General features: G+C 38.0%; 1 protein-coding gene across 6 annotated transcripts in view; it reads left to right on the top strand.

Moving 5' to 3' along the window:
* Positions 1-18,078, top strand: part of LOC132626638 (uncharacterized) — a 61,809-nt gene that overhangs the window by 26,516 nt on the left and 17,215 nt on the right. For 5 of the 6 annotated variants that reach the window (XM_060341570.1, XM_060341572.1, XM_060341569.1 and 2 more), the window contains exons 6-16: positions 71-150; positions 495-554; positions 1,563-1,662; positions 1,742-1,819; positions 2,552-2,616; positions 2,744-2,812; positions 2,892-2,969; positions 3,036-3,131; positions 13,905-13,975; positions 14,139-14,216; positions 14,334-14,424. In XM_060341570.1, the coding sequence (XP_060197553.1) occupies positions 71-150; positions 495-554; positions 1,563-1,662; positions 1,742-1,819; positions 2,552-2,616; positions 2,744-2,812; positions 2,892-2,969; positions 3,036-3,131; positions 13,905-13,975; positions 14,139-14,216; positions 14,334-14,424 (866 nt within the window). The remainder of the gene's footprint in view (positions 1-70; positions 151-494; positions 555-1,562; positions 1,663-1,741; positions 1,820-2,551; positions 2,617-2,743; positions 2,813-2,891; positions 2,970-3,035; positions 3,132-13,904; positions 13,976-14,138; positions 14,217-14,333; positions 14,425-18,078) is intronic. The other variant, XM_060341571.1, reaches the window with a different exon arrangement.

Raw genomic sequence — 18,078 nt, 5'->3', positions numbered from 1 at the left:
TCTAAATAATTTGTTGAAATGGTTCAATACATATATGTTTACTGTTCTTTTCGTTTGGTGCTATTTCCAGACGAGACATTTCATAGTGCCAACAGTGATTCGAGGGAACTGCCTCCAGTAGAGCTATCTACGCTTCCCTTGATATTAAAGGTTTAGCCATTTTCCCGCTTTTTGCATCTTTTGTCTTATAAGAAGTTCTGATTTCCTCTAATATCTTCTGAGTTACTTGTTAGACTTGTCTACCACCCATAGTAATTGTCTACACCACTCTGTGCTTCTGAAGTTGGACCGCCCGACTTACCCATTACTTCCAAAGAAAAAAATGCCTATGACAATAAATTGAAAGGTTTTTGACCAATTTCAGTATAACAAAATTCTAAATGGTAAAACCCTGTTTTGCTTTCGTTGTGAAAGATACCTTTTGATTTCTGTATATATATTTCAAATCATATCCCCGATGTCTGAGAGTGTGCTGTTCAATTGTTTCTTTGCAGACAGTTGTAGAGAGTGGCGTTGCTGGTCAGTTGCGTGTGACAGAACTAATATTGCATGATGTAAGCTTTGTCAATCATTCAGTTGTCAGTTGTGTGCAAGCTAATTTGTAGCTGGATCAATGAATCTTCAGTAAGGGTGAAGGTCTCCATTACCTGCAATTGCATTCATTATAATTCACCATCCTAACTATGAACAAGAGCTAAGACTGGCTTCCAAGATGCTCTTACTGTGTTGGCTCTGGCATAACAGCAGTTTCATGTCTATCAGAAGACATGTGAAATGCATCTTCCTTTTGTTAGAATCAATTGTTTATCATATCACGTTTGACTTTGTGCAAAGCACTTTTTACTTCTTATGAAAATTGTCTCATTTGAGAAGTTGGGATATTGAAATATGGCTTGAAGTCCATCTAAAATGTTCATGTTGTGTGGTGGTCAAATTCCGTGTAAGAAAAACTATCCAATACTCTCTGCTATCCTGTCTCTATCTAATTCCCCCTTTAGACACAACTTAGAAAAGGTCTTATGTGACCATCAGCTGTTTGTTAGGTTCATGTCACGGTTTCAGACCCTGTTGCAGCCAAAAACATGATATTTAAGTGGATAAGGGTAGAGGGTGGACCCATAATTTATCGATTTTCAAACCGTGCACCCCTGGCCCTAGAGATTTCTCGGGTATAAAAAGAAATTCCTTCGAGGAATTAATCTGTATTTTTACTTCCTGTATTTTAAAGATATTTGTGACCTTATCATTACAACATTCAAGAATCGAACCGTTTCCAGATCTTGTAGATTCAGATGCTTAGGACAAGATAGCTCTTTGTATTGTGGAAAAATCTTCAAGGAAAACACAAGTTCCAATTCAAGTTTGTTTACATGTACTTTCACTATATGCAAGCCAAACCCCCTCCTTTCCAAAAAAATAAAAAGAAACACAGAATCAAAGAGAAGTCATTTGCATAGTGTTTCTCCATAGTAAAAGCTACCTGTTTCTGCCATCTTATTCCTTCTTCTTGTTTTCAGTTTCTACAATTATATCACCTGAGTTGATATTTATTGTTCGTGCAGCAAGTTTTTTTCGGAAAGCTGATGGATTTATTCAGGATCTGTGAAGACCTGGAGAATGTTGACAGTCTTCACATCATTTTCAAAATAGTTAGAGGAATTAGTTAGTATTGCCTGCTTTTTATCAGTATTTTTTTAATACTTATATTTCAGTAGTTTTACGATCGTATGGTTTCTTGCAGTTTTGTTCAATAGTTCCCAGATCTTTGAAAAAATATTTGCTGATGAGTTGATTTTGGATACTATTGGATGCCTTGAATGTAAGTTTATCATCTATCACCCTCTGTTTCCAGTTGAAATGATCTCTTTAGTCTTGATAGAATTCTCCTTGCTCTTTAAAGATTGTTGTAGCTTGAATATGGGGCATTTTAGATTTCCCCGTGGAGAGTGTGTTTTGGTTTAGCTTTGGATTAATTCTTCTTGAGATTGGGTTCCTACGCTTATGGTGAAACTCATGTTGTCTTGATTGAAGTAGGTATAGGTATATAATGCTCAGAGCATAATTTTTAGAGGATAAAAGGATTGCATTTCCTTTTCCGGGAGTTGAGTCGCAAATTTCATGCATTTTGCTATGACATTTGGCCTTATTCGCTGTAAATTGCGGTCAAGGAATGTTGAAATTTGTGAAACAAAGTAATATGATCTTTGATGACATTATGTACTAGAGTCAATGAGTTATCAAGTTTCATTCTAAAAAATGAGTTATCAAGTTTCTTGGTGCTCCATAAGATACACAGTTGATTGGCTGTTCCCCTGTCTGTTCTTCGTGATGCTTTAGAATGTCCAACTCATGCTCAATTGTGTTGGTATTGGAGACCTTGGGTTTTTCATTGTTATTTGGTGAAAATTTCAAGTTCACATGAGTAGGATCTTTGATATGCATGTAATCTGTAAAATAGGGATTGTTGCTATGTCCCCTTAAGTTCCAAGTTTTTTTCCAGCTGCTTTTTGGGGTTGTTTCTGGAATGCTTGACCTGAAATTTGGTCTACAGATGATCCAGAGGCACCACATATCCATCACCGCAGTTTTCTGAAGGAGCACGTCGTATATAAGGAGGTATACTTTCCGATCCCTTAGTGTTTCCAGCCGAGAAAACTGAGGAATATGGACAGAGGTGTTTAAATGCAAGTTTTCTTTGAATTTACTGATATTTTTTTTTCCCATTTGGGTGCATGGGAGATAGGCTATACCTATCAAAGATCCGGTAGTTCTTTCAAAGATACGTCAAACTTATAGAGTTGGCTATCTAAAGGTAGTAATATGATCTTGTACTCTTATAAGCTCTGGCTTGTAGCATGAGTGGAACTTACTGTTTGTGTAACTAATTTCAGGATGTCATGTTGCCTCGAATGTTGGATGAGGCAACAATAGCAAATCTCAATTCCATAATCAGTTCGAACAATGCAATGGTAAAATATCAGTGATTTAAGTTCAATCTCATGCTTATGGTCCACTGACCCATTGGTTTGATACAGGTTGTATCTCGCCTAAAAGATGATAACACCTTTATTCAGGAATTATTTGCAAAGTTGAGGTCACCTACTACTTCTGCAGAATCCAAGAAATATTTGGTAAAGAATCTTTTGAATCATGACTCTGTTGGACTTGGGTATTAATTCACATTTACTAACTCTTTTCTGAGAATGAGCTTCTAGTTTCATTGTCCTGTTAGTTCCCGATAATTGCTTTTACCTGTTTTATGTAACTGAAGGTATGAGAATGTTTTATATCTTATTCCAGCAATCAACAAGTATTACTATTATATATATATATATATATATATATATATATATATATATATATATAAGAGCAAATGTGGGGACTTTTGTAGTCCTCACAATAATTTCCCAATTTTTTAAAAACTTTTTAATTAATTACTTTTAGGTCCTAATCTTATTTATTTAAGTCAATTTTTTTGTTTTTTGTTTTTAAGGTCTACTTTTCAAAAGCTATCGAACCTGGGGACTTTTGTAGTCCTCACAATAATTTCCAATTTTTTTAAAAACTTTTTAATTAATTACTTTTAGGTCCTAATCTTATTTATTTAAGTCAATTTTTTTGTTTTTTGTTTTTAAGGTCTACTTTTCAAAAGCTATCGAACCTCCTACCTCATTTTTCATGTTCTTTGGTTTTCTGGTTGGTGCTCGATATCCTCATTTGAGCCGAATTAACCTAGATAATTCGCACTGTATCGCGCCTATTCGGGGGGAGCGCTTCTTCCAAAGATTTTTTCCATATCCATGTTCGAATCCCTAATCCCTAATTAAGAGAGGAGCAGCTCCATCCGCTGCACAAGTTAAATTATTTATTTGTCTTAAAGTTCATTAACTATGTATAGATTATTTATTTAGAACTAAATAACTTCAGAAAATTAGGATACATAAGTTATAAATGTCAAATTCTGGCTCCACATTTGATTTGAAGTAAATAATTTCATCAAAATGAAAGTTAAAATATTAAAGGAGTGGAATGAAAATTTTGCTTTCATATAACTACCCACTTGTGGGACTACAATGGGTATATGGTTGTTGTTGTTGTTGTTGTACACTTGTACTAACACAAATTATATTTCTTTAGTTAAAATATCTACTTTTATATCTTGAGTTTGGGCCCGGGCTTAGCACGGGCCTCACATAACTAGTATATATACATGCACAGAATCCTAACTATGGAAAAAATAAAAGAAGATCCTATAGATATGATATCAATCCCTACAATTATGCTATCAATCTCTACAATTATTACATTCATTCCTTAACAAGAGTGCTATTAGCTCTATGTGCTATTGTATGTAGGTATGTCATTCTTTCTTTGAATTCTCTGTTTGCTGTGTAGTGATGTGGGCGAGTGGAATTTTTTTGTTTTGTTTTTGAATAAGGTAACATTTGTATTTCATCCAAAAGTATCAGCATATCAACTGCTGCACAAGGTACTTTACAAGTAAAGCCACAAGCAGTGGCCTGGGGGTAAAAGTCAAATTACAATTACATATTGCCTAAAAAACCTACCAAATCTCCTATCTCCCCCACTATATCTTGTTTACACCAAAAATACAAGAGACTAAGACATTTTGTTTTAACTATCTGAATAGAATTTTCTTTGTCATCAAATTGTCTTGAGTTTCTTTCCTTCCATATTGTCCACCAAATACAAGCTGGAATGGCTTGCCACCAGTCTTCTTGTGCATTTCTTCTTCCAATTGCTTTCCAATTACATAAAAGTTCTAAAGTTGATCTTGGTAATACCCAATTCACCCCAAGTATACAAAAGAACATGTGCCACAGATGTGCAGTTGTCTCACAATGAAGAAATAAATGCTCATTTGTTTCTGCATTTTCCCCACAAAATAGACATCTTGAGCATATCTGTAGACCTCTTCTTTGTAATGCCTCTTGTGTAAGACAAGCCCTCTTCAAAACTAACCAGACAAAAGCAGAAACCTTATATGGAATTTTGACTTACCAGATAAATTTCCAGGGCCAAATCAGTGATGGGTTCACCACCTTGTTTTTCTCCCAGTATAGTGACTTGACAGTGAAGCTCCCTTTGCTGCATAGTTTCCAGACCGGGATGTCTGGAGTATTTGTGGTACCAGTGAAGGAGTTAAGCAAAAGGAGCAGATCTGCCACTCTCCCTATTTCCCAGTCATTCAATGCCCTTCTAAACACCAGATTCCATCCCTCTTCTGTCCACATTTGAGAGATTTTTTCATTCTTTTTGAGACTAATGATGTGCAAATCTTGGAACTAAGTTCTGAGATTACAATGACCAATCCATTGATCTTCCCAGAAAGAAGTTTTTGTCCCATCCCCCACCTTTATGCTCAAATTCTCCCTACATTCATTCCATATTCTTCTAATAGTCTTCCAAACACTACATCCAAAGGTAGCATTCACTTCATTTGTTGCCCACTGGTTCATCAACCCATATATATGAGCTATGTAATTCTTCCAAAGAGACCTATCTTCCTTGCAAAACCTCCACAACCACTTCTGTAACAAACTCTGGTTGTGTAAACTGAGATTCTTAATCCCCAAGCCCCCATGTTGCATTGAGGGTCACAGTCTCCCATTCCACCAAGTCGTAACCTTTTTTTTCTTTGTTACCTTGCCACAAAAATTCCCTTCTAATTCTGTTCAGCTTCTTCTCTATACCCCTAGGGATAGGGAATACAGACATCATGTAAGTAAGCAAAGCATCCAAGACGGAATTTATCAATGTCAGTCTACCCCCAAGTGAAAGGTATGATGTGGGCGAGTGGAATTAGGTGTTACCTTTCGCGGTCGATCCGTTTTTCCCCTTGTTCTAAATTAGAAAAGCTTTTGCCCCAAGGAGAAGGGGCGAATATTTAAATGTTTTGTCATGCATGAAATTTTGGCTACATATTGTTTTCTCTACTGAAATTTGTGAAAGCGAAGATTCTCTATTTGTTGATGTTGAGAAACAAGGGAACGCGAGCTCACAGAGCTTTGGTTTAGTGGTAAGAGTGCAGTGCGTGATGTGTTGGATATGCGTACTTCACGGGTTCAAACCCTGCCGCAGACAAAAGCCTAATATTTAAGTGAATAAGAGGACAAACCCATTATTTACTGTGTTTCGAACCGTGCATCACTGGCACTCAGAGATTTATCAGTTTAAAAAAAGAAGGGAAGATCTTTCTGTATCTCCATCTTCCTTTTATTATCCAGCTATGGATAACAGACTTTATTTCAGAATGGGGTAAATCTTATGATATCACAGAATCTTGCTCAGCTTCAGGATCTTGGTTCGATTGGGTGGAGAGTGCTAGACTCAATGAGAAGGATGGTTCTCAGTAAAGGTGCTCTTTTATGGCTTTGCAAGAGATTGAAAGAAGCGACTGAAAACACAGGAAAGAGTTTCAAATCTTGGAGATGCAGAGACCTCTCGACTTATATTTATTATACCCAAAAGTTCAATAAATATGGTAGATATCTCTCAATCATTATAGTTAAGGGGACGAACAGAACAGTTAACATTGTACCTGAAAATGCATTTAATGAGGAATGGGGGAGTTTGGCCATTAAAGTGGAAAATTTCATTAAGAGGAAGACAGATATTCAAGGAGCATTTATTACATCAGGGGAAAATTTAAATAATACAATCACAGGGAAAGGAAACTATAAGGTGGCTTTACATCAAAGTAAATGGAGTCTGAAGGAGATGGAAGTGGCGAAAGCAGACTCATTGCTGATTACGAATTCGCAGCTGGAAGATAATGAACTCCTTCGTAGATGCCTGGTGGGGAGGTTTGGTGGCGATGAAGATGCTCCGACTTGAAATGATGTGAGGAGATGGGCGCATCAAACCTGGAAAGGTGCTCCTAATACTCAGGTGTACAACATTAATGGCTTCCAATTCCTCTTTGAATTCCAGACTAGACAGGCACCGGAGCATGTCCTTATGGGGGAATGGAGAAGACAATGGACCATTTTGAAACTCGATTGATGGTCACCCATAAAGGGAGCCTTTCCAGATCAAACCAGATTTGACTGGTTCTGGATTAGGGTGTTAGTACTCGCTCTGCAATTGTGGAACAACAATGTGATGAAGAAGATTGGGGATGCTTGCGGTGGTTGGCTGGAATTTAAGAGGAAACAGAACTCAAAAATCATCTGAGATAGACTAGACTAAAAGTCCGAGGGCTAAGGGAGATGGTTCCTTCGACGATCGACATCGCGGATGGTGGTTTGATCTATACCCATTTGGTGTGAATCGCGGTGACTTTCTGGACAGCGACAGATGCAGAGACCTCCAATTGAGGTGACAGCTGTGAAAAAGGAGACTTTACGGAGGACAGCTCTGTACCTGCGAAAAACAGAGTCAACTGTCACCAGAAAGTAAAGGCGAAAACAGGGGGAAATACAGCAGATATCGAGGCGTACAAGGAAAAAGATCTTGTGAGTTAGAAGACCACGTGGAATTTGAAAGTGGGGCCTCTTTAAATTCAAACATAAAAACCGGTTATTACAACTGGGCCAATTGAAATTTTCAAAGCCCAAAAGGACATTGAATCAGCTCCAGGTAAATTGGGTATTGCAACTAAAAAGCCCAAACGATTCGCAGAACCCTTCGCAAGTGATATCAATAGTGACATGGGAACCACATCGCACTCTTGCAAAAATTCTATTTTTGAGGGAGAAGTCGAACTCTGCATGCAAAAAGCAGATCGACTTCACAAGTTGACTTCGCAAAAGTAAGACAACACTCAGACAGAAAATTCAAGGTCAAGAAATCCCTATAAGCCAAGAGAGATGAATTTTCCAGAAAGCGAGGAAGGTAGGGTGAAGAAGCAGATATGGGCACACATAAAACAAAAATTCAAAAGGAGATGGAATCGGAAACAGAAGAAAGAGCACAAGGGGATGACAGAAATCAGGAAATCACAGAGGAGCAATTGGTGGTATATAATGAAACGATACCGCTAGCCATGGATGACGGTATCTCTGAGGAAAGTGTGGAGACACAAGTCACAATTAAAGCACAACTAAATGCTATCAAGATTGGACAATTGTTTGGTGTATCGATCAAGGGATATGAAAGAGAATTCTGCTCTTTACTCATGAAATTAGAGCAGAATAGTATAAGGGAGGAACAGAAATCCAACGTCAACCCGGACAACAATTGTAACAGCCCAATGCCAAAGAATTGAAAATTTTGATTTTTGACATGAAGTTTAAGGATGGAGAGCCTAGGATCAAAGGGAGAAACCTCACTATTGTGGAAAAATGATGGTAAAGCTAATGACTTGGATGTGAGGGGGTTGAATGATGACAAAAAAAGGGGAATGGCTAGGAACCTGATAAACCAAGGGGAGGGAAGATGTTTACATTTTAGTAGAAACAAAATTAGAAGACGATGTTAGTAACTTATTACAAAGTATATGGAGTAATGGATGGGTTGGGGAAAGACATCTGGAGGCTATAGGTAGCAGTGGAGGGATCCTAATTCTTTGGGATAGGAGGTTATTGGAAGGGGAATTAGTTGAGAGTGGAGACCAAAGCATCACCTGTAAATTGACTGGGCAAAACCAAGATTCAACATGGTTTTTGACTGCTGTTTAGGCTAAATGCATAAGGCTGGAAAGGGAGGAGTTGTGGGGGGAACTGGGAGCTATGAGAAGTATTCGTGAAGGGCCATGGGTAGTGTGGTGACTTCAATGTCATCAGATATCCATCAGAAAGAATAAACTGTTCGAGAATCAATGGAGCCATGTCAGATTTCTCTGAATGTATTGAGGAACTGGAGCTTTTTATTTTTATTTTTATAAGGTAAGAAAAGGATGTTGACAGGCGGGTATTGAGGAACTGGAGCTAATAGATCCTCCTTTATTTGGAGGATCTTTCACCTGGAGAAGAGGAGAAAATCGCAGATCTGCTTCAAGGATTGAGAAATTCCTCTTCTCATCTCGGTGGGTAGAGTTATTCACCAACATCAAACAAACAACTCTTCCTAAATTGGTTTCTAATCACAATCCAGTTTTGCTGCATGTAGGGAGATGAATTTCAAATTTGAAAACCGGTGGATGGAGGTAGCAAGATTCAAGGAGTTGGTGAAACTATGGTGGCTGTCCTTTACAGTCAATGGCAGACCAAGTTACATTTTAGCTGAAAAGCAGAAACTATTAAAAGGAAAGCTGAAAGAGTGGAGTAGAATCAACAGGGGCAATTGGAAACAGCAAAAGGAGGAATCAAAGGAGGAGATACGCCTTCAACTATCCAATTGGGAAACCATTCAGGAACAGAGAAGTCTTACAAATGATAAGTTCTGACAAATACCAATTTAGCCATGGAGTTTGAAGAGTTGGCTAAAAAGGAGATAGGTTGGAGACAGAGATCCAGAATACAATGGTTGAAACAAGGAGATAGGTTGGAGACAGAGATCCAGAATACAATGGTTGAAACATGGAGATATAAACACCAAATATTTACATAGCATTGCCACAACACATAAGAGAATCAATTCCATTGACAACTTCACAGTGGAAGGAGTTGATATTACTGATCCAGCAGAAATAAAGGAGGCCATTCAGACCTTCTATCAAAAGTTGTACAAGGAAACAGAGGAATGGAGGCCAGAACTGCAACTATATTATAACCACTCATGTATTAACAGGTGTGGTTACAGAGGCAGTTTGATTAAGGAGATTTTAGATAGCATCAAATTATGTGTTATGGAAAAGGCCCCCCGGCCTGATGGTTTTTCCATGTGTTTCTGTCTTTCCTTTTGGGATCTTCTGAAGGAAGACATAAAGAATACAGTTAATGACTTCCATGCCAATCAGAGAATTGAGAGAAGCTTCAATGCAATACATGTGGCTCTCATTCCAAAGACAGCAGGAGCCTCAGAATTGAAGGATTTCAGACCCATAAGTCTCATCATTGGCATTTACAAGGTAATAGCAAAGTTGTTGGCTGAAAGGTTGAAGAAAGTGGTGGACAGGCTAGTCAACAAACATCAGATTACTTTCATTAAAGGGAGGCAAATTATGGATGCTGCTCTCATAGCAAGTGAATGTGTGGACACCAGAATGAAATGAGATAAGCCTGGTGTGATGTGTAAACTAGACATTGAAAAGGCTTATCATCATGTTAATTGGAAGTTTCTGCTGATGAGTCTCAAACAAATGGGATTTGGGGAGAAATGGCTGGATTGAGTTTTGCATAAGCTCAGTAAGATTTTCAAATTTGGTAAATGGGGATCCAGTTGGTTTCTTTCCTTCGGGAAAAGGTCTGAGACAAGGGGATCCCCTATCCCCATTTCTCTTCATCTTGGCAATGGGAGGATTTGACAGTATGATAAGGATGGCAATCCATAACAGATGGATCAAAGGCTTTCAAATTGGAAGCCCTAGTGGTCAAGCCAAGGAAATTTGTCATTTGCTTTATGCAGATGATATAGTCATCTTTTGGGAACCATCAGAGGAGCAGGTAAATTACATCAGGCTGATACTTCAACTTGTTGAAGCAACATCTGGGCTGAGAATAAACTGGGGGAAAGTCAATCTTTTTCCAATCAAGGAGGTGGGGAACATAAAAAATTTGGCAGAGATGCTGGGTTGTAAAGTGGATACCCTTCCCACAGTTTATTTGGGTATGCCATTAGGAAACAAACATAAGGAGGAGGTGATATGGGATGGCATTGTAGAGAAAACAGAGAAGAAATTGGCAAGGTGGAAGGCTCAATATCTATCACTAGGAGGCAGACTGATTCTCATCAACTCAGTGCTTGACTCCCTCCCAGCCTATGTAATGTCTATTTCCTCTTCCTTCTAAGGTGTTAAAGAAACTGGACAAGCTTAGAAAGGATTTTCTTTGGCATGGTTGTAAGGAGAACAAGGGATATAATCTAGGAAATAACAGTGACCTACAAAATGGACTTGATGTTGGAAACTTTTCTTCTTTCAAGAATTCAATGCGGGGGTCTTTAGAATGTTGGCAATCCTCACCTCATGGTCTAAGTTTTGGGGTTGAATTAGGCCCAAGGTGTATATAAGGGGACGACACATTCCTATTCTATTTTACCTAATCTTGGGCTCCCATGTTATATTGTCCACACTCTAGATGTTCAACCTAGGCGGAGGGGCATTTGAAGACATAGTTAAGTGAATATAGTTGATCTTCTCTAAAGGTTTATTCTTTTAAATGGTGGTAACACAATTCAATATGGTATTGGAGTAGGTGCAAGTTTGAGTTCAAGTCTCACCATCATAAATAATTTCCACATGCTTGGTTCAAGAAAAATTGTCAGGCCCGCACGTAAGAGGGGCTGCAAACATAATTAACTAACTAAAGGATGACCCATTCAACAATTAAGCTTTTAGATGAGGTGGTCAGACAATTGAACACATTTATACTCACTAATCTAGGTGAAATTAGAATGCCATCTAGTGGTTTTATGTCAAATGCAAGAAGACAACTATTATGTTTTGTTCATCCTTCTACAATTCCTAACTGCTTTATTGAACAATATTCCAGCTTTAGTCTGGTGGGCAACTTGGAAAGAAAGAAACACTAGGATTTTTGAGGACTCCAAAGATAATATTGTCAGTATTAAGTGTAGATGCATATCTTTGCTTATCTTTTGGAGGAAAAATGCCTAATAATGGTGTAAATGATAACGTGGCCATGGTTGACGTTTTAACTCGTTACACTCATTAAATGTCTGTTCCAGACGTAACTTCTGAGCCAGTTTATCCTTATTGCTGGCTGTTTTCAGTAAAATTTCACATTACTTATTGAAAAAAAAAAACTGCTTTCTTTGATGCTCAAAGAGGAATTAGGCAAGGGGATCCCCTATCCCCGTTTCTATTCATTCTAGCTATTGAGGGTTTAAACAACATGATCAAGACAGCAAAAGTAAATGAATGGATCACAGGTTTTGAGGTTTCCACAGACAATGAGAGGAGTTTGGAGGTGACTCATCTTCAATATGCAGATGACACTCTGATTTTTTGTGATGCAATTGAGGAACAACTAAAATATCTGAGAGTAATTCTGGTACTCTTTGAAGGCATCTCAGGGCTTCACATCAACTGGGGGAAAAACCATATATATCCCATCAATTCGGTCCCTAATATAGAGCTTCTGGCCACAATCTTGGGAGGCGAAGTAGGTTCTTTACCCATGTCTATCTTGGGATGCCATTGGGTGCTAAATCAAGGTCAAAGAACATTTGGGATGCAGTTCTGGAAAGGTGTGAGAAGAAAGTTGTCTAGATGGAAAGCACAATATTTGTCTCTGGGAGGCAGGCTCACTCTGATCAATGCAGGTCTTGATGCTCTTCCAACATATATGTTATCCTTATTTCCTATCCCTCAAGTGTAGTCCAAAGACTTGACAAGCTCAGAAGGTCCTTCTTCTGGCAAGGAAACAAGGAAAAGAAAGGTTATAGGAAAAGAAAGGTTATCATTTGGTTAAGTGGAAAGTTCTGATCAGTAGTAAAAAACAAGGCGGTCTTGGTATCAAAAATTTGAAGAATCAAAGTAAGGCTTTAAAATTGAAGTGGCTGTGGAGGTATGCTCAAGACTCACATTCTTTATGGGGAAAAGTGATCAAATTGAAGTATGGGGAGCTGGATTTTTGGCTACTAAGGAGGTAAATAAACCATATGGTGTAATTGTCTGGAGATCAATCAGAGCATGGTGGCCTTTTTTTAAAGAGCCACTCTGTTATCAGAGTCTATAATGGCAACAAAACAATTTTCTGGAAGGATAGGTGGTTGGGAAACAAAAGTTTGGAGGAGCTTTTTCTTGATATGTTTGCTCTGGTACAACATCAGAACAAAACAGTGGCTGAAATGTGGTCACCTCAAGGTTGGGAGTTGATCTTAAGAAGAATGTTGAATGACTGGGAAATACCTAGACTAGTTGAGCTTTATAAACATTTGGAGTCTTTCCAAGGGCTGAAGGATGGGGTGGACTGTTTGTGGTGGACTTGGCATAACAAGGGGCACTACAAAGTGAGTTCAGGCTATAAGATCATGAACATGACTGAGCCACAAAACTCTAGCTGGCCGTGGAGACAAATTTGGAAAGTTAAGATACCTCTTAAGGTTACATGCTTCACGTGATTGCTAGCCAAAGAAGCTGTTTTGACACATGAAAACCTGAGAAAGAGTAGGATTATCTTAGTTTCAAATTGTTGCTTATGTGGGGAAGCAGCCGAGACAGTAGGGCATCTGTTTTTACATTGCAGAATTACTGATCAGCTATGGAAACTTTTTATCAATCTCAGAGGCATATCTTGGACAATGCCTAGCAAGATTGTTGACACTCTCTCTAGCTGGGAGGAGGCTGGGATTGGGGTAAGGAATAGAAGCTACTGGAGGATCATTCCAGCTTGCATATGGTGACAATCTGGAAAGAAAGGAACTCCAGATGCTTTGAGGATAGAAGTAGCACTCTACAGAAGATCAAGCAAGACTGTATGTTGCTATTTTGTTTTTGGTGTACAAAGAATCCCTCTGTAGATGCAGAATCAATTCTAGAAGTTCTTGACTCATGTTGGGATTTTACTTTCTTAGCTTCTTCGTTTACCTTTTTCTTTTGTAAAGGGGTTTTCAGTACTACCTAAGTACTGGTCTATAATACAAAGTTGTTACCTGTTCAAAAAAAAAAAAAAACCCCGCTTTGACATGCCTTTAAAGGAGACATAATAATAGCATCATACTTGCTGCTCTTGCATAACACATGTTAGTATCTTCTTGAAGTTTGTATATGTACCTATTATTTTTCTTCCTATTTTGCTGTTTGGGCAGGAAACTTCTGAGTAGTAGTAGTCTCCCTATCATATGATTGTTGATTCTTCTTTTTCCTATTGGACTAGATACACTTTTTGCATGAGTTTTGCACCTTGAGTAAGAGCTTGCAGATGGTCCAGCAAGTTCGGCTATTCAGGTATGCATCATAATTCATAGGCTTTTCCTTTGTTCTAGAAATGGTTGTCCTGTATGCACGAAGATGATTGTTTGAATTTTAGATCTGTTGCTTTCTGGCGAGTGAACTTTTCTCGAAATATGGTTTGTGGGTGATGGAACCGGAAATATGTTAATGGTTGCAGGGATCTTGTTAGTGAGGGCATATTCGATATTATAGTTGATGTTTTGCAGAGCCCCGACAAGAAGCTTGTGCTGACGGGGTAATGGACCATAACATTATTCTTCAGCAAGTAGATTCTTTTTCTTTTCTTGTTCTTTGTGCATGCACCTTGTGTTCCTTTCTGAAATTCGTATTACGAAAATGCTAATGGATGCAGGACAGACATTCTGATTCTCTTGAATCAGGACCCGAATCTTCTGCGGTCTCATGTAATTCGTCAGGAAGGTCTTACCCTTTTTGGACTTCTGGTGAGTAACTATTGGACTTCTCTTTGTTTTGTTTTTTTGATTTCAGAATGCGGCACCATTTGATGCTGATATGAGTCTATATCAGTGTTGCTATGGTTGAGGTTACCTGTCACTTGAGATGCATGGAATCATGTTAGTCAAGACATGCAAAGATCCATATTGAAACCTCTTTTCATAAGATTTTGAAGCACACCATCTCAACACTTGAATCTGGGTTATTCTTCTCTTGCAAAAGCGGTGTTTGATTCATGAGATATATTATTAGATAATATTGTCAAATTAGTTTTTAGCACTCTTTGCCAGTTTAGAGATACTACTAAGTACTGCTATCTCTTTGTTGTGTTCCCTGCACCCTCTGACCAAGATTTCTTTATGATAGTGAGTTTGCCTCAGATAATCTCAATATAACTGTGTCCATTAATGATTCTGTCCCCTTAAGTGAACATTCCGTTGTCTCAAAGAGCGATTTTCTGTTGGGTTAAAGGTTGCCAAGATTCATCTAAAGGTCTGGGACCTTTGCTGAATGTAGTTTTAGCAGACTAACTTTCTTCTACTGCATTAAAGAATAGCAAGAGCATCCCTTGTGAAAAAGACTTGCGTATTAACTGGGTTGTTTGATGGCATTGAAAAACGGGGGTCGTTCAACACGTTGAGGTAAACCAACTGATTGTTGAATGCAGTTTCAAAATTAGTGGTAGTAGGTTTTAGGTATCCAACTTCTGGTAGGTTTTGCAGTTTATCTTGCTGTAGCTTGTGCTGCTTAGTGGTTGATTACTGTTTATTAGTTTTCCCTTTTCTCCCGGGGGGTTGTGGTATCAAGACTTTTCCGTGATTACTATCTGTCCGGCACTCCTTTTGTTAGATTTGAACTACTGCATCAACGAATAACTAACTGATAGTATATGAGAGGAGGTCCTTGGTGTGTGGAATTTGCTGATAATATTGTCTTAATTGATGAAAGTAGTGCGGAAATCAACCAAGTCGGGACTATGAAGAACTCTATGAGGCTATAAATCTCCAAACACCTTTTCTCTTTGCACACATGCTTTATTTACTCCCTTCATTTCTTTTTACACGTCCAGTATTCACTTTGCAATCCCCTTAAGAAAGTATTGTAATTAATTGTTTTTGTTACTAAATTATACTTGTCAATAGTAATTAATCTCTATAATACTATCACCTTTAAATCTCAATTCTATCAACAGAAGCAATGATTGACACCAAAAGTTTCAACTTGAAGCTTAATACTCCTTCCGTTCCTTTTTCACTTGTCCAGTATACTGAAAATATATTGTCCTTTTTACTTGTGTACTTTAGCATATCAAGAGAGATTTTTTTTTTTTTTTTCAATTTTACCTTATCATGAAGTAACCATTTTCCAAATTTATTGGAGTACTAATAGTCAAATTTAGATTTTCAATGCATAATTATAGCAATGAGCAACTATAGGAACCCTCCTATTTTCCAACCTTTAGCAGAAATATTATGGAGTAGTACTTGTCTCGACTATATAAATTTAATTCTACTCTGGATATTCATTGGAGTACTATGAATTAGTAGTACTTGTATTACTCTTCTCTTTTAGAAACTACTTTTCTCTTAAAAAAATTCTCTAGTTTAGTCAAGTATTTCTATGAGTATATTTCTGAAGAAATGGAGAAAGATATGAAAAAGATATTGATAGTTAAAGATTCAAAGGATGTACTTGAATATTCAACAAATGTTGAAGTTGAAAATTCAAAAAAGAGAGCTGAAGAACCAATAGAAATAGTTGAAGATTCAAAGATAAAAGTTGTAAGAGATTATGACTTGAATGTTACGGATTGCGGGTTTAATTTTATCAAGTTTCTTAAAGGAGAAGAATCATTTGACAATGACAGAATTACAAAAAACATATAGGAAAATGTTGAAATATTATTTTCCATATTTTGTTAAGATAAACATATATTACTCCTTTTGGTGAAGTAGATTTGTAACTAAATTTTTAAACAAAGAAATCAGTGAATGCATGAATAAATTTTTCTATTTCGTTATTGATTGTAGAATTTTAAGTCAGTTCGGGATTAAAAATTGTTCATGACTTGCTCATAACTAGTTCATTTCGATTATTCAATTCCAACAATTTCTTCATTTTTCTTTTCGTACTTGTTTATTGTCTCTTATGTAACACTATTGTTTTTAATAAAGTAAAGTTGTTAAGAAATAATGCCTTTTAATAAAGTAATGTTCAAAATAAATTTGACAAAATCTCATCAAATTTGAGACAATACCAACATAATAGTTCTATTAGTTTGGATTTGTTAAAGGGAGAAATAATTTGACTTCAAGAAATCCTCTACACTACTTAAAGGACCAAAAAACAAAATTTAACTACACCGAAAAGAGTAATATAACAACAACAACAACAACAACAGCCCAGTGAAATCCCACATCTTGGGGTCTGGGGAGGGTATAATGTACGCAGACCTTACTCCTACCAAGGTAGGATGGCTGTTTCCGAGAGACCCTCGGCTCAATAGAAGCATAAAAAGGGGGTCAGATAAGGTTAAAAGATTTAAAACGATATTGCAATGAAATAATGCAAGCGACACAGTAAAACAGGATAATCAAGGAATTCAAAGCGATATGGAAATGCAAATCACGAAAGCGGCACAGATAAAATAGAGTAATCAAAGTATAGAAAGTAGCAAATAATAACATAAATCAAAGCACAAGAAATTATAATGCGCTAATGCGCCTACTAATAAGGAAAGATAACGAGACTTATATACTAGCCTTCTACCCTAATGTGGGTCCTCCACACCTTCCTATCTAAGGTCATGTCCTCGGTAAGCTGTAACTGCGTCATGTCCTGTCTAATCACCTCTCCCCAATATTTCTTTGGCCTACCCCTACCTCTTCTGAAACCATCCATGGCTAACCTCTCACACCTCCGCACTGGGGCATCTATGTCTCTCCTCTTCACATGCCCAAACCATCTCAGTCGCATTTCCCGCATCTTGTCTTCCACCGAGGCCACTCCCACCTTATCCCGAATAGCCTCATTTCTAATCCTGTCGCTCCTAGTGTGCCCACACATCCATCTCAACATTCTCATCTCGGCAACTTTCATCTTTTGAACGTGAGAGATCTTAACTGGCCAACACTCCGCCCCATACAACATAGCCGGTCTAACCACCACTCTGTAGAACTTGCCCTTCAGTTGTGGTGGCACCTTCTTGTCACATAGCACTCCTGAAGCTAGCCTCCATTTCATCCACCCTACCCCAATACGATGTGTGACATCATCGTCAATCTCCCCGCTGCCTTGCATGATAGACCCAAGGTACTTGAAACTACTTTTCTTTTGGATGGCCTGAGCACCAAGCCTAACTTCCACGCCAACCTCCTGGGGTGTCTCACTGAACTTACACTCTAAGTACTCTGTCTTGGTCCTACTCAGCTTAAATCCTTTAGACTCTAAGGTATGTCTCCAATCCTCCAGCTTAGCGTTAACTCCGCTACGAGTCTCATTGATCAGGACTATGTCGTCCGCGAAAAGCATACACCATGGCACCTCACCTTGAATTTGTCGCGTCAATCTATCCATCACCAAGGCAAATAAAAACGGACTAAGAGCTGATCCTTGATGCAACCCCATCACAACTGGAAAGT

This window comes from Lycium barbarum, chromosome 2 (assembly GCF_019175385.1).
Source record: "Lycium barbarum isolate Lr01 chromosome 2, ASM1917538v2, whole genome shotgun sequence".
NCBI lineage: Eukaryota > Viridiplantae > Streptophyta > Magnoliopsida > Solanales > Solanaceae > Lycium > Lycium barbarum.
The sequence above is the reverse complement of the archived record's forward strand: the minus strand, read 5'-3'. Positions and strand labels throughout refer to the sequence as shown.